Below are 14,585 nucleotides of genomic sequence, written 5' to 3' on the forward strand. Positions count from 1 at the left end.
GCATTTCCTCTATAAAAGCGCTAGAGAAGTATCTGCACACGTAGCAGCCGGGCACCGTTGTCAGCGCCTATCGGGGAAGACAAACGAACTCCTCTCTACCTACAAAGACTCCGGGGAATATTCGTGCATTTGACACATGTCAACTGGCCGCCTCTAATCTGTTAGATGCTGTTATTGGCTTCGCGTCTAAAACTCCTAGTCTGAGACCTGAGCCAGGCGTGGCGCCATAACCGGATTGTGGTTGGTACTTGGTTGACACTACCATGCGCACGGTATTTGGCATGGATATCTTAGCAAAGTCAGATGCCGAGGGCCATAATCCAAAGCATGCTAGACCAACACATGTTGAAACATTTGAACCTTGCCGATCCACTATGATTCATCTCATCTTAAAAACAGCGAGACCCGCCAGGAGATTTTGGAGTCCTTTCTCTACCTCAGACCTCCCATTCACCCGCCCGCTTTCCTAATGTCGGCGGCATTTACAGCCCGTTGGGGTTGATGCCGTTGTATCGCGACAATCAATTGGCAAAATGGCCACGACGCCATTCCAGGTCGAAGCTTGGACGGAGTACGCTATTGGCATGACCGTTCTTCTCGGTCGAACTGCCTACAGAATACATGTCGTGGGATGGAACTGGCATGGGGATGACTACTTCGCTATTGCGGCCGTATTTTTCTTAACTGTACGTCAACTCCCGAATGTCTAGTATTTCATAGTGCTATTGCTGACATCTCGGTTATCAAGGGCGAAACTGCCATGCTTGAAATGATAGGTGGGTTATCCAATATTGTTATCAACCTTCCAATTCCTGATCTAATTTGGTTCTAATTAGGACAATGGGGATCCATTGTGGGCATGACCGACGACATGGCCCTCTCCCTAACACAAGCAGAGAAGAAACGTATCGTTAAGGGCTCCAAAGCTGACATGGCCGGATGGTGTCTCTACATCACGCTTATATGGTGCCTGAAAGCATGCATGCTCTTCTTCTACCGCAGGCTTACGTGGGTGATGCAGCTCTTTTTCTTGCTGAGTCTTGGTATGAGCTGATCACTGGACATGTAGACTGGAAACTCAGCAGAGACGCCTCGTCATTATAGCTGCGATCGCTTGCGTTTTCTCTTTTATGGCTACGATTGGAGTCGTTTTGTTACGGTGCCTACCTTTCTATAAAAACTGGCAAATCTACCCGTATCCAGGTGGTAAGACGAATCCCCCAGTATAAGCTGAGTGTAACATTGATTCCTAACAGCCGACCCAGACAATTGTGGTAGTCCGAATCAAGTATTTTTCACCTTGCTCGTGACGAATGTGTCGTGAGTTGCCATCACCAAACTAAGGAGCATGATTTCAAGCTGTATCTAATGCATATCTTAGTACGGATTTACTTATCCTCTACATCCCGCTACCACTCCTGTGGATTGTGCAGCTTCCATGGTCCAAGTAAGAGACTCTTCCCGTTATAACCGAAATCGACTACTTATGACGATTAGGAAACTGGTCTATGGGCTTTGGCTCACCACCGGTATTTTTGTCATCGTTGCAAGTCTTTTGCGATGCGTTCTGTCTATAAAGGATGCAACCAGGGTAGATATTTCAACCATATGGGCAATTCGCGAGACAGTAAGATGCCATGGCATGTGCTACACTTTTTAACGGGGGCAAGTTGCTAATGTTGACCGTTTTGCAGTTTGTGGGCATCATTTCTGTGAACGCGCCGATTTTGGGACCGTGGATTATTAGGAAATGCACAATAATAGTCCACAGCATATCATCCAAGGATCGGTCCAAGAGCGACATTGGGAACAGGGAGATTTCCATTGTAACCATTGGTCGCCAAAGCCACCGGCTTGAGCAAAGGAAATGGGATAGCCAGAAACACGTTCCTCAAGGCTGGGCGACAATCAACGACAGCGAGGAATACATTATGGATAATCCGGTACGATATTACAGCCGCAAAGGAGCACCTTGGTCTAATGCTACATCCTCAGCTGCATTTCAGCCAGTCTGACATGGTAGCCGGAGTTCTTTTATGGTTTGGTTTCTCTTAGCAGTGTTTTGAACCGTAAATCTAGGGGCCGTTTAATGGCAATGGATGATACCACTTTTGCTGTGCAATGGCTAGTTTTAAATTAGACAGAAATGCCCTTTTTCCAAGTAATCTTTGTGATGAAGATGCTTATCAAATTCACGTTCCCAACCACACTGACCATGACACATCTGACGAGTCACCCTTGGTTGTTATCCCGACAGCTAAACACTTTCTGCCAAATCTGGTGGTTCCCACGACGTATCGAGCTTTTGACTGCATCAGCATTACATTTGGGAGAGTCGGGCGTTCGATTAACAGAGCGTCAGGGAAAATCAGACCCAAGGCTTTGGGCCGGGCAAGCAACCAAGCACTTTTTCCATCGCAAGGCCTAAGCTAAGAAGTCTCTCATCTCTGCCTAGAGGGCCGTCAATTTCGATGCCAACCGGCAAGCCGTCGGCTGTCTTTCCCACGGGTATGCTCAAGCCCGGTATTCCCGCATCACTTCCTGGCGCCGTGTTTCTAGTGTAAGCAGTAAAGGCGTCCATTGGGGGTCCACAGTTGATGGACACGTTCCCAGAGCCATGTACTATGTCTATGGGCGTGGCGGGAAGAATGGTAGTCGGGAAGAGGATAGCGTCGATCCGGTGCTGTCGGAAGTAGTCTGCGTACAGCTTCTGGAGAGCTGGGCGTCGAACCGCCATGACTTGATTGTACTCATGTCCAAAGGTATCGTCTATTATGGAGCCGAAAACAAGTTTCACGTCTGGGCTTGAGATGCCGTCGAAAATATCCTCTAGACGTACACCCTTGATGCGTGAGCCTTGCAGATACGCCGGGATATCAGTAAGCGCCTCATGCACTGCGATGGGAAGCCCGACAGTGCTATCCAGCTCGAGCAAGTTGGGTATGTCATTCTTGACTAGTTCGATTCCCGCTTCTTGGAGCATATGTTGTGCACGCAGCACTGTTTTCTCCAGCTCCTTGTCCAGTCCCGTCCAAAGCACAGGCGGGATGCCTAGCCGGACGCCATGGAGCTGGGCAGGCTTTGCTCGCGGTCGTCCAGATATAATAAAATCCAACAGGGTAACTTCCGCCATGCTGCGGCCCATGGGTCCAACCGTGTCTCGAGTGTGGCTGATTGGGAGGACGCCATGGTCGTCATGATAACGACGCTGCTCGCCTCCATCACCAACCGACGGCCGATAACCCGCAATTCCAGTCAAAGCCGCGGGGATGCGCGAAGAGCCTCCGGTGTCTGTACCCAAACCACAGGTTACGACACGAGAAGCAATCGCTGCCGCCGTTCCTCCTGATGAGCCACCCGGAATCATGTTGATGGCGTAGGGGTTGCGTACTGGCCCGGCAAATGGCGACAAATTTGTACTCGTGACTCCAAATGCGAGCTCGTGCATGTTTGTTTTGCCAATGACAATGGCACCGGCCACCATCAGCTTCTCCAGGCTCGGTGCCGTGTTGGACGGACATGCGGTGAGAAGAGCATTCGTACCACCAGTATTCGGGAAGCCAGCCAGGTTGATGTTGTCTTTTACAACAATAGCCAGACCTGCCAATGGAGGAAGAGGCTCTCTTTTTGCGATTGCAGCGTCTATTTTATCTGCAGCGGCTAATGCCTGGTCGGGCAGCAGGTTAATGAAGGCATTCAACGACTGTGCCCTCTCTGCACGGCCGAGGACATCCGAGATATGCTCGCGAACAGTTAGTTTGTGATTGCGAAGCGCCAGAATCGTATCGTCCGCAGACCAGCTATTGCGGGCTTCTGAAGTCACAGGATTCATTGTATAGAGCTGGATAGCATAAACAGGGGCTGACTAGGTATCCGATAGGGGATGGAAAATTTAAATTCTCACGAATAATCTGTCTAGGAGAGGGACGAGAACGACATGCACATCCAGCAACAGAAGGGCGTTACAAAACAGTCGCAGGGCCACATTATTATGCGGGAGAAAAACAGCTTAACAGCCAGCCCGGAGCGGAGTGATCTTCCAGGCAGGTGCGGCACAAGTAGCTGCATAACGTAGGGTGAACTAACAAGAAGTAGTGCTAGGCAAGATATGCGGGCCACGACACTCTGCATATGGTGAGCCGTAATGGCGATGTGTAATATATAACATGCTAGAAATATAATACACCTAGTCCACATTCTGTATTAAGAAAGCGTGGCCAGCAGGGGTTGGTTATCAAGCTCAAGCACATAAAGCCACGAATCTTTCCTTTACTATAAACAAAGTGGAATTATAAGGACACGTTTACTAATACTATAACTAGTATCTGGAGCGGAATCTTTGTGGTTGGCATTGCTGTTGCAAGCAGAGTAAAAGGCAATTTTGAACCTAGTGATAGCGAAAATAAGCTATCTTGCTCGTAACATGGGACCCGAACAACGAGAGGAGAGGAGTTTATGTCTTTTCCTGAATTTCGGGCATTGCTATACCCAAATGATGAAAATATGCCAGTCCGGAGATGATGAAGGCATCCATGGCTGACAGAGTCCCGAGGAAGATGAAAGTCAAAGTCGATGAGCCAGCAAGCTCTGAGCCCGTGGAAATATGAAGTCAGACTATGTTCTTTGTATCAGGCAGAATGCCTTCAGGCAAAGAGCACGAATATGAATGACTTGACACACCCGAAAGTTACGATCAAACGGCCGAACATTATATGTGCCCAGGTGACTTTCGGCATTGAAGTTCGACATTCGAAATTATAGTGGTGGAGGTAACCGAGCGAGATCTGTACTATGACGAGAACAAGGATGGAAAGGCCAAACAAAACATAAGGCTCGTTGAAGCTTCTCTAAATTAGAAATCAATTTTCGAACTGTTACCGAAGCAAACAAAACTAGATCATACGATCATACCTGCCCGTTGAATGCAATAGTAATCCCCGCCAATACACGGCCAGCCAAACATAGTCCTGACGCCATGCATTGTATTAAAATGTGTAGACTGAGCGATGATTCATGTCGGCTACGGATGAAAACGGCTCCAAGCGGATAAAGAGCTATGGTTCCAACAACCATTAAAATGCCGTGCACATATGAGGGCCGAATGGGGAAAACTGAAGTGGACTGTTCGTCTCAACTTACAGAGCTGGTCACATCACCATTTCCCTTATTGAAGTTAATTACGGGAAACTCATGCTGCATTATTCCTTGCAATTTACTGATATTGAATGCTGAGTGGCCGTGTTGACAATGGACCATAAGCGCAGCATCGGCTGCAGTGTCTAAGTGTTTGCTGACCCGGTCCGTTGCCTAAATTAGGTGTTGCAAGTCCGTTGTCTGTGCTGGCAATGACTTGCCGTATCCGTAGTAGACAATCTTCGCTTCGAACCAAAAACTGTCATTGACGTGTAGTGCGGCTATGGATGTGTCAGGCGCTATTTCGTATGGTCGTGGTTCAAAATGGCCTCCGTACGCCTGTTAGCCACCAAGTTCTCGCTACTCACTTGCCATGTCGAATTCTCAAGACAGGTACTATTACTATCTTTTTCAGCGAAAACTTTCAATGTAGTGGGTTGGGGGAGATTCATTGGGAGAGTCGACAACAGATCCGATGAGTATTAAAAATCGGAACATTCTGTCTCCGAATTCAACCACTGTTTAACCTGTCTTAGGGAGCGCCTAGAACCCGAAAGTTAAGAGCAGATCTGCGGAGGAAGTGGCAGCGTTCAATGTCATCATAGCTGAAATGCAAAAATGGCAATGATGTGTCGGTTAGTGGCAGTATTGCAAAGAGCCTAGGACTAGTGCGCCGTAGGAGAGGAGGGCTAATCCAATCCTCGCGGCTCAGTACAATATTTGACCTGACATATTGCTTAAGAAATTGGAAAAATGAAAGTAGGTAAGAGCACGGCAAAGTGGGCTTTGGGGCAAAGCTCAGTTCAAAGGATTCGGGGACACCGTCTGCTGCTCTTATATACGTCAACTGGTAGTGTCACATGGGATCTAACGCTGCTAGAATGTGTTGATGCTTAGTATCCAGCACATGTGAATCAAATAAAAACGTTTCAAGTTGGCATGAGGGAAAGAGCTTATCGTGGAAGGGTAAGGAAGCTGTGCAAAGCTTTTGGTTTGATTGAGCCTAAGAATTCTCTGTATAAGAAGCAAATCTCTGCCGCCTGTCGATCCGGCGTCCGACTGGTCAACATGATCTGTTTCTGTAAATGCCGCTGATATTGCGATTACTCGACTGCAATAGAGCAACTTGCGTTTGATACGGAGGATTTGGAAAGCGCGGATACTAGATGACATCTATAGCCCACCCGTCCCCGTCACGGCCACGAAGGTTTCCACAGTGATGATTTTGAGACGTCAAGTCGCAAACACATTCACCTTGCTGGGGTAACGAACACTTCATCACTTGTCATGAAGTGGATCAATTCTGTCTGGTAGCTAGTGTGAATTGGTACACAAGTAGAACGATGAGCGTTGCCTGACGATGTAAAGCGACCGACGATGTTTGCAAACATATTTAAGTACCAGGGACAGCAAGTCAAAGAGATGTAATGAGTGTATGTAGCCCGAGGATGAATGTAAAAACAGCCGGTATTCTGAACTGTCGCATAAGCGAGGCATAGTTGAGTCCCATGATGTTAAACTACCAGACAGATCTTTCAACATGATTCAGATATTCCCAGCCATATCTCTCTTGCGGTCGGGAGGCGGGGTCCAGCCGCTGTTGCCATTGAGAACATCGAGGGTATCCTGGATAAGAGTTAGTATTTAGGCACGCAATGTCCGGTTTATTCAACGCACTCGCTCTACTATAGGCCCGGAATTGACAATCCCAGATATGGAGAGTAGGAGAGCAACAAAAAAGTGATGTTTCATTTTTGGTTGACAATTGATGTGGTGCGGCTTTTAGATATCTTGGTTTCTTTCTGAAAAATATGGAAAAGGGGTGAATGGGTGAATTGGCTATCTCGAATCCCAAGGAGCTGCTTCAGAATTTTATACTGAGTATGGTTGATGCCATGGGTGGTTTAGACTAGGAGCCGGAGTGAGACGCGTCTTAAAAGAAACCATTCTGGCCGACCTCGGCATATGATGGTTGCGGGATTAACATGATCCATCACATCATCAGCATCTCTTCACCGCGGATGTTGACCGTTTCTCAAGATCCACTTTGCGGACTTTTTGACCCGCAGAGCACGTCCTAAAGCATCAATTGATGCATCTCGCTGAACTTGTTACCAACATCCAAACCCCACGAATGTTGGCTCTTCTCCCCAAACCCAAGGTACTTGACACGTCACAGAACTTATTATCACTGTAGCACAGTCTAGGTACATGCAACTCGCGGAATTTGTCAATAATATTCAAACCCCATAATATTGGATATTGGCTCTTTCAAGGTACTTGACCCGTCACGGAAATTATTATCACTGTAGCACAACCTTAGTACATGCATCTCGCTGACTGAACTTATCACCAATATCCAAACGCACGCATGTTGACGTGCTGTTTTTTCATGTCCACTTTACGGACTTTTAAACACCATACCATGCACTGAAGCATGCACCTCATCCAACTCATCACCAATATCCACTCACACCTTGATTCTCAATTATTGTAACATTTAACTCATGAGACGATAGACTGTCATATGTCACGCCCACATATCCTGTAGGAGGTCATGCTCGGCCATGCATGACATTCTCGTTCGACTGGGGAGTATCTGACTTGGACTACCATCTAGGGATGTGCATGTGGTAATACGATCTGTCATTACTTTGGTGCTGTAGGAACTGCTTCCGACAACCCAAGGATCGCTAACAAAGCAACCAACCTTTCTATGTTCGCATTTTTTGAGGCTGCACGATGACCTGATCGCGAAAAGGGCGTTTGAATCGTAACATCATGGTCCACAACTGACAGCTTGATGACTATTGCCTTCCGCATTTTGCCCACACGTGTAATTGCCCCTCGCAACTAAAGCCTGGAGTTACCAATGTCGATCCGAGGGCCAATTTTTTGACGCAGGATTCTCCAATCTCTATTACTCGACTTTTGTGTCCATTGTGCACACGAACTATCTATCAGCCCGGATCGTACTGTTCTCGGCTATTGCAGTCAACATCTAAGCTGTACTCAATTGGACTTCCGTTTGTAATCGCATATCCGAATTCTATCAAGAGAAGAGCCTCGAAGCCGTTATGGATCGGGATTGCCGTCGTCATGCGTATCAGGCTCACGTCTTCTCTGCTGACCCGCTCGTCATCTACATTTCCTCATTCATAACTGACTTCGAGGCGGCAGAGCTAACAAAGCTAAAGTAAAACAGCCTATGGATTGCACTTCCACTCGAAGCTATCTAATTTGATCATAGCGGAACAGAATTTGGGGATTCCAAAATCATTCTTTTCGATGGCAGCACTACCATCGACCAAAGACACCAGCATGCGAAAACCGCCTATCCCAAGCGATTGAAGCTGGTCCAATTGAGGACCTCACACAGGCTTTCCAAGGATTTGGTGCTTTGACTAGAGAAATAGAGGCTATTGAGATCGTTAAATATGGAACAGCCGGTCATTATGTGAAACATTATGATTGGGGTGAGTCTAATCCTCGAAGAGCCATGTTTTTTGTTCATCTTTTTTTAAATGTCACTGGGGGAGAACGCATTTTCCACTGTTGAAAAGGCCAGAAGGAAAGAACTGGTGCGATCATATAGAATGCGACGAGACCCCTCGTGAAGGGGTTTGATCTAAAGCTATCGCTGGGAACGCGGTACTTTGGGGGAACTTGCGGGAATCTGGACAAGTCCATCCGAAAACCCTCCATGCGGGAGTGCCTGTTTTATCTGGCCAAAAATTTGGAATGAATACCTGGTCTGAAGACAAAGAAAAAAAAAATGATGCCAAGAAAGTGGCGCCGCTTTACGTAGTAGTTTAAGAAATCACAATATACGGAGCAAGTTTACCCTAGCTGCCAAAGATGACTGTGTCTTATTTAGGCACCTCTACTTTGAGTTTTCCAGACAAGTATCAGTCAACGCCATCCACAACGGGGTCGCCTTTGACGAAGATCTCGGCGTTGAAGTCCACCACCGCTTGATTCTCAGCTGCCCATTCCTGAATTTTTTCGAAGCTTCGACAGGTGTGAAGAACATCGCCATGGCCTAGAGCCTTTTTTGCTTGGTCATTCCACTGCCAAGTAATGACACTAACGTCAGACGCACACATGATTGCCTCCCGAACGGCATCTAGGCAGTGGCTAATATGGTCACGCCCATACGAGCCTTGCACATCGTCGAACTCTTCTGGACTGAGGACCGTTTGATAGTAGTCTTTGAATAACGCTATTCTAATTACGTTCTGGCCGCTATGTTAGCAACAAATTATTTGTGGAGAAGAAAATCTTACATACAACACAATGTAGCTGATGGAAGACAGCCAACTCAGCTATGTAATACCCGTCATCTCCCATGAATGGGTATGTGCGATTCGGAAGAAGCTCTGCTTGCTCTCGAGATAATCTGCTTATACCAATTTCTGGGTGACGGTGTCAAAAACAAAGCATAAGTTTTCAAGCGGTGAGGTTGAATAGAAGAGACCGAAACCTACCGTTGTACAGACTCTTCCATATTTTGTCGACTTCTGGAGAAGGATCTCCTTGGTATATTGTTTTTTGTTCCCCAAAACCTCGATGAAACTTTTTCACTTCATAACGAATAGCATCTTGGGCGGGAGCTGTTGACGGAGTAAGTTCAGGAGCTATATTGCCGGTAATACCCAGCACTCGTTCGTCACTCACAGTATAATAATTGAGGCATGCGGTATAGACGCTCAGAACTATCATGGAGAAAAACAATACAGAAAAGAACGACATCTAGGGCCAATGATCCGAGAATGAGAATAAATAGCCATCTCGAAGACGTTACACGCTCTGAAATGAACTGGGCGTTTTTGCCAAGTAGGCCATCTTCATCATGGCGCTCACTGCAAATCGAGCCTCGTCTGCTGAGTAACATTTCTTTCTACCTTAAGACTTGAATGGTGTTGTGAACATGTGGTCAGGTAATTTTTTCAGTTTATATTTGATCAGAGGTAGAAATTTCGATGCGCTTGCAGCTCCCTCGTTGCTTGGCAGACACGAGAAACAGGGAAGAACCGGGGAAGTTGTCCGAGGAACCTAATGATGTCCAGTGTGGGAAAGGTGATCTATATTCTTGTCTACCGGAGTGGACCGATGTCCAGAGAATTGAGATGCCCGTAAACGGAACGTTGCAGCAATGCATTACGGTATGGGCGGCTCTCGACACACCTAAAAAGATTCTGTGCAGGTAAACCAGAGTACAGAAAGCTACCAGACAGGAAATGGGCGTTCAAGGCCGGATGATCTATCGTTACGCGCTATTATGTGACATATCACACAGTAGCGGAAATCATTTTGGGCTCAGTAACTAAAATTTCCGCCACGGTGTCCAAGAGGGTGGCTGTATTATTAGGACTACCCCCCGCCCACCATTCTGGCAGAGGGTGTATCCTTCTTAGTTTTCCTCCTGCAGCCTCAATTCGTAAGTGAGGTCAAGCCCGGTTAAATGCTCCTGGCTGCGCCGTTTCTGACAGACACTCAACATAGAGTAGTCACGAACCGGCAATCTCCTCTCGCCCCCTTCCCTCTCTGCAATCCGTATCTCAAAGAGCGATGCTATGGAATTCAAATCCTTCAAGACCAGGAACCCTTATCCGCTGACGATAGGGATCTTAATGGTCAGCTTAGTAGTTTTAACACTTCAGCTTCACCCAGAAACCCCGTTTCGTATCTGCTATCGCCATGATAGAAAACTTTCAGAATCATGGGAGACGAGTAACTTTACTCGGTTCAGTGCTTTGGAAGACGTTTCCCATGATAACGACGAACATTGGTCTTCTACTGTAATGCCAAAAAATGAGGGCTTTATCTCAATAAGGCACAATGAAACGTTCAACATAGACTGGGGAATTTCGATGTTTCACCAAATGCACTGCCTAACGCTTTTGAGAGCAATGCTGCAGAGGCAGCTGCGAAATACACCAGAGCATCCGCAGGATAGCCATTCCGCCCGACGGGGCGAGCGTGCCGACGAACATTTCCTACATGAGAGTCATTTACCTCATTGCATAGGTTATCTCGCACAGGTATTTATGGCCTTCCATCACACTGTTTACCTGCCCAGAGCTAACCAATCACCCTGTGTCTTCAAAGGCAATCATGTGTGCTGGTGATGGCACAATTGAGCGACCATGGGTTAGAAAGGATGATGCTGGGAACATCGTTGCTCATGGTGTGGACGGCCTTGGAACAATGCATTGGTGCAAGAATACAGATCTACTTTGGTCAGTTTCGGAAGGGTCAGCTGTGAGTCCTGTTGAACCTTGGGATTTGGCTGTTGGTGACACTGTAGAGAGAGTATTTGGTCAAAAGTGAATCTCGACTTTTTTTGAGAATGTTCATGCATCGAGAGGCAAATGATACTAAAAGTATGAGATGTGGTATTTATCTGTTTACTTCTAGACGGACTGTGTGCGCCATGATCGAGAGAGTATGCGTGCAAGAAAAGGCTTAGAGGCTCAGGACAAGATGCTTCAACTTCTGGAAATCCGGTGTGCCCAATCCAGTTACAGGGTCCCAGCCTATTGTCGCATTCCATCTAGCCCCAGGGATTATTCCAGCACCATCTGGCTCAGTAGCATTTGTGCCTGGATTCATACCATTGCAACCTTCACTGAAACCCTCAGTAATGTCGTTCAGCGACAGGAATCCCCGGGCATAAAGGAGCGGATTCAGCCATCCGAGAACTGGCTTGCCTGCTCGCAGCCTTGCATCATTGAGCAGAGCTACAATGCCCGCCCACACCGGCGCCGATGCACTCGTCCCGCCGCTCATCGCAACCAGTCCTCGATACACGACTTGGAAGTCTGGAGATAGGCTATGAGCTGCAACATCTGGAAACGCACGTCCATTCCAGTTTGTGTACTTTCCATAGTATTCACGTGTTTCGGGAGCTAGAGTGTCCATGTACATGGAGACTGAGGCGTCTTGATAGGAAGGCCGGGAAAAGTAGCGGCTGAATCCACCAGAGCTACCTTTCCAAGCAGATTCCGGTGAAAATCCGACCGTACCGCCGACGCTTGTTACCCATGGGCAAGTGGCAGGAAAAATGGGATAGAATTCCGCAGTCCTGAAGTCCGGTGCCAAACAACCGCTTCCCACTCCACTGTCTCCGGAAGACTGCACAACTGTTACTCCTCGGAGACCCAAAAGGCCAATGAGATTGCAGGTAAGTAAGGCATATCTGATTGGCACCGAGTCCTCCTGTACACCATATGAGTTTGAGATCACATATGGGAGGTCATTCTTTGACCGTGACAAAAGGTGCCTATAGTAGGGAACATACGGCTCATTGAAGTTCCGGTTCTCTGTCTTATGATCTATGTTTGGAATAAATGGTCTCAAATTGAAGTTAGTGTTAAGAAATATTATGTTTTGGTGGACATGGACGTACGGTTTCCCACCTACTATGAACTGCGTGACTGGCAGCGGGTGAGCAACACCAACGATAGTTTGAGCGTCCAGGTCGGCTTCTGTAAACTGTGCTGTAGACTCATTCTGGTTATCTGTACCACCAGCAATCAGTTCAACAGAAATATTCTGACTCGGGATGGCAAAATGCCTTTCAAACTCGAAGAGATCATTGTGAAGAGTTGATTGATTGAGGAAGCTCGAGAACCCAATAGTGCTACCCGATCCTTCAAGCGGAGTATAGTTTGCTATTTTGTACATTTGTTTGAGACATGGCGGACTTATCGCTTGAAGACATGGGTTTCCATCCTTTGATACCCCAGAGCGTCGAAGCGACTCACGAGCTCCGGATGGACGAAGCGACAGTTGCATAGAATTTGGCGCTCCTAAATAAGTTCCAGGAGAGATGAGTAGAGTGCTGTTTTGTATTATTTCTGGGACAGAATAGCCCGCCGTTCGAAGCACTGTCGTCACATTATTCGTGTAGTAATGGTATGACGCGTTTAAAAGATTATCTGCCGTAGCAATAGTTGTTGTGAAATCAATGAATATCCAATCGACTGTGTAATTGCGAACACCTTGGCTAACCAGCCAACCTAGGGTGGTTGAGACAGCTTTATTAGAAGGTGCAAATCTTGAATAAATATCCGCTTGATCCCAATATTTCCCATATTGGGGGCTTTCTGTATCAGAGATGTCCAAAAGTGCCGAAGCCAAAGAGTCAACATTTTCCATGTTCAATGCCAGAGTGAACGTAGCAATAGCATCTGGCGGCGGTTTGTTGGCCAAGTTCCAACCTCGAGGTATCCTTTCCCACTGCTCAGTGGCTTCACAAGCCACAAGGAACAGCTTCGCAGCGGCGAGAAAAGTAGGCAGATTCATTCTGAAGAGCATAAGAAAACGAGAAACGCAATATGGAAGTAAATGACTTGAACAAACAACCAAACAGATAATGGTCAAGTTGGAGCTCATACAATCAGCCAGCTTGCAAAGACGGGTTTGCATCCAGCCGAGGCCTGTCACGCCACTGCAACCGCGTGCGAAGACGGCACCTTTACTACGCTATGCAGCTTGCTCACCCTTGCACGGTGCCTTATCAGGATATCGACTCACAATTGCGACTCGACAAGGATCTTTTCACGAACAGGTGAGCCGAAAAGCGGCGCTCCGCTTCTTTACCCAACACTCATCAATCTTATTCTGACAAGCACTACCTTTGTTCTTTGTGACCTCTTCTATGCCGAGGATACTAGAAGGTATTTAGAATAAGAAGAATAGGGTATGTGAGCGAGTCAAGACAGTAATTCAAGGATATGTTCCCCTGGTTGTTGATATAGGGAACATGAACCATGCTACGCCCGACTGGACTATGACAGGTGCAAAACCATCAATGACTGGCTTGGGCGATTCTATCCCCTTGGTGCATCCTGAAGGATCTTATCTTGGTCTGTTTCACTATACCAGGACCAGTGACGATGCTCAGCCCGGTCACGATCTATAGGAGCAGAGAAATGATAAATGATGCAAACAGCCAAAGCAGAAAAGCTGCTCTGGGAAGCTGCAATTGCGGAACCACACTTGCACTGAGGCACGCGCAATGGGCCGCAAGTATGACTCTCTTGCCGCAGCCTGGTTGCCAGCGCAATGTCGAGACGAGCAGCTCACTATTGAATTCGAAAACTTGGATGATGGGCAGCTGGCGATATTGGACCGATTCAAACCACACATTAGAGATATCTCCAGGAGAAATGCGGAACCACGTGGATGATGATGGCTTCGGGTTCTACTCAACTTCGGAATGGTGTATAGCACACTGTTTTTCCTACCGGAGAAAGCAATTTCGGTCCCAATTTAACGGAGTTTAAGTTGAGCCTCGATATGACGGTGAGCAACACATTAATCACTGCGGCAGTCTGTTTCTTACCCGAAGCTCTAACGGAGTCATGTCGGGTATTAGATTAGAATCCGATCACTTTTTAAAAGACTTTGTCTCTCATCAATGATACTTTCCTACTTTCAGGACA

General features: G+C 47.1%; 2 protein-coding genes across 2 annotated transcripts; both read right to left on the reverse strand.

Annotated features, from left to right (window-relative positions):
* Positions 1-9,041: 9,041 nt before the first annotated feature.
* Positions 9,042-9,855, reverse strand: J3458_017992 (uncharacterized protein; the record flags this gene model as incomplete). Its single annotated transcript, XM_066121149.1, has 3 exons — positions 9,042-9,371; positions 9,424-9,548; positions 9,621-9,855. The coding sequence occupies 3 exons, from the start codon at positions 9,853-9,855 to the stop codon at positions 9,042-9,044; spliced, it is 690 nt and encodes a 229-aa protein (XP_065973847.1).
* Positions 9,856-11,528: 1,673 nt separating this feature from the next.
* On the reverse strand, positions 11,529-12,822 carry J3458_017993 (uncharacterized protein; the record flags this gene model as incomplete). Its single annotated transcript, XM_066121150.1, has 2 exons — positions 11,529-12,490; positions 12,545-12,822. The coding sequence occupies 2 exons, from the start codon at positions 12,820-12,822 to the stop codon at positions 11,602-11,604; spliced, it is 1,167 nt and encodes a 388-aa protein (XP_065973848.1). The 3' UTR covers positions 11,529-11,601.
* Positions 12,823-14,585: the final 1,763 nt, after the last annotated feature.

Source organism: Metarhizium acridum, assembly GCF_019434415.1.
Source record: "Metarhizium acridum strain ARSEF 324 chromosome Unknown scaffold_452, whole genome shotgun sequence".
Classification (NCBI taxonomy): domain Eukaryota; kingdom Fungi; phylum Ascomycota; class Sordariomycetes; order Hypocreales; family Clavicipitaceae; genus Metarhizium; species Metarhizium acridum.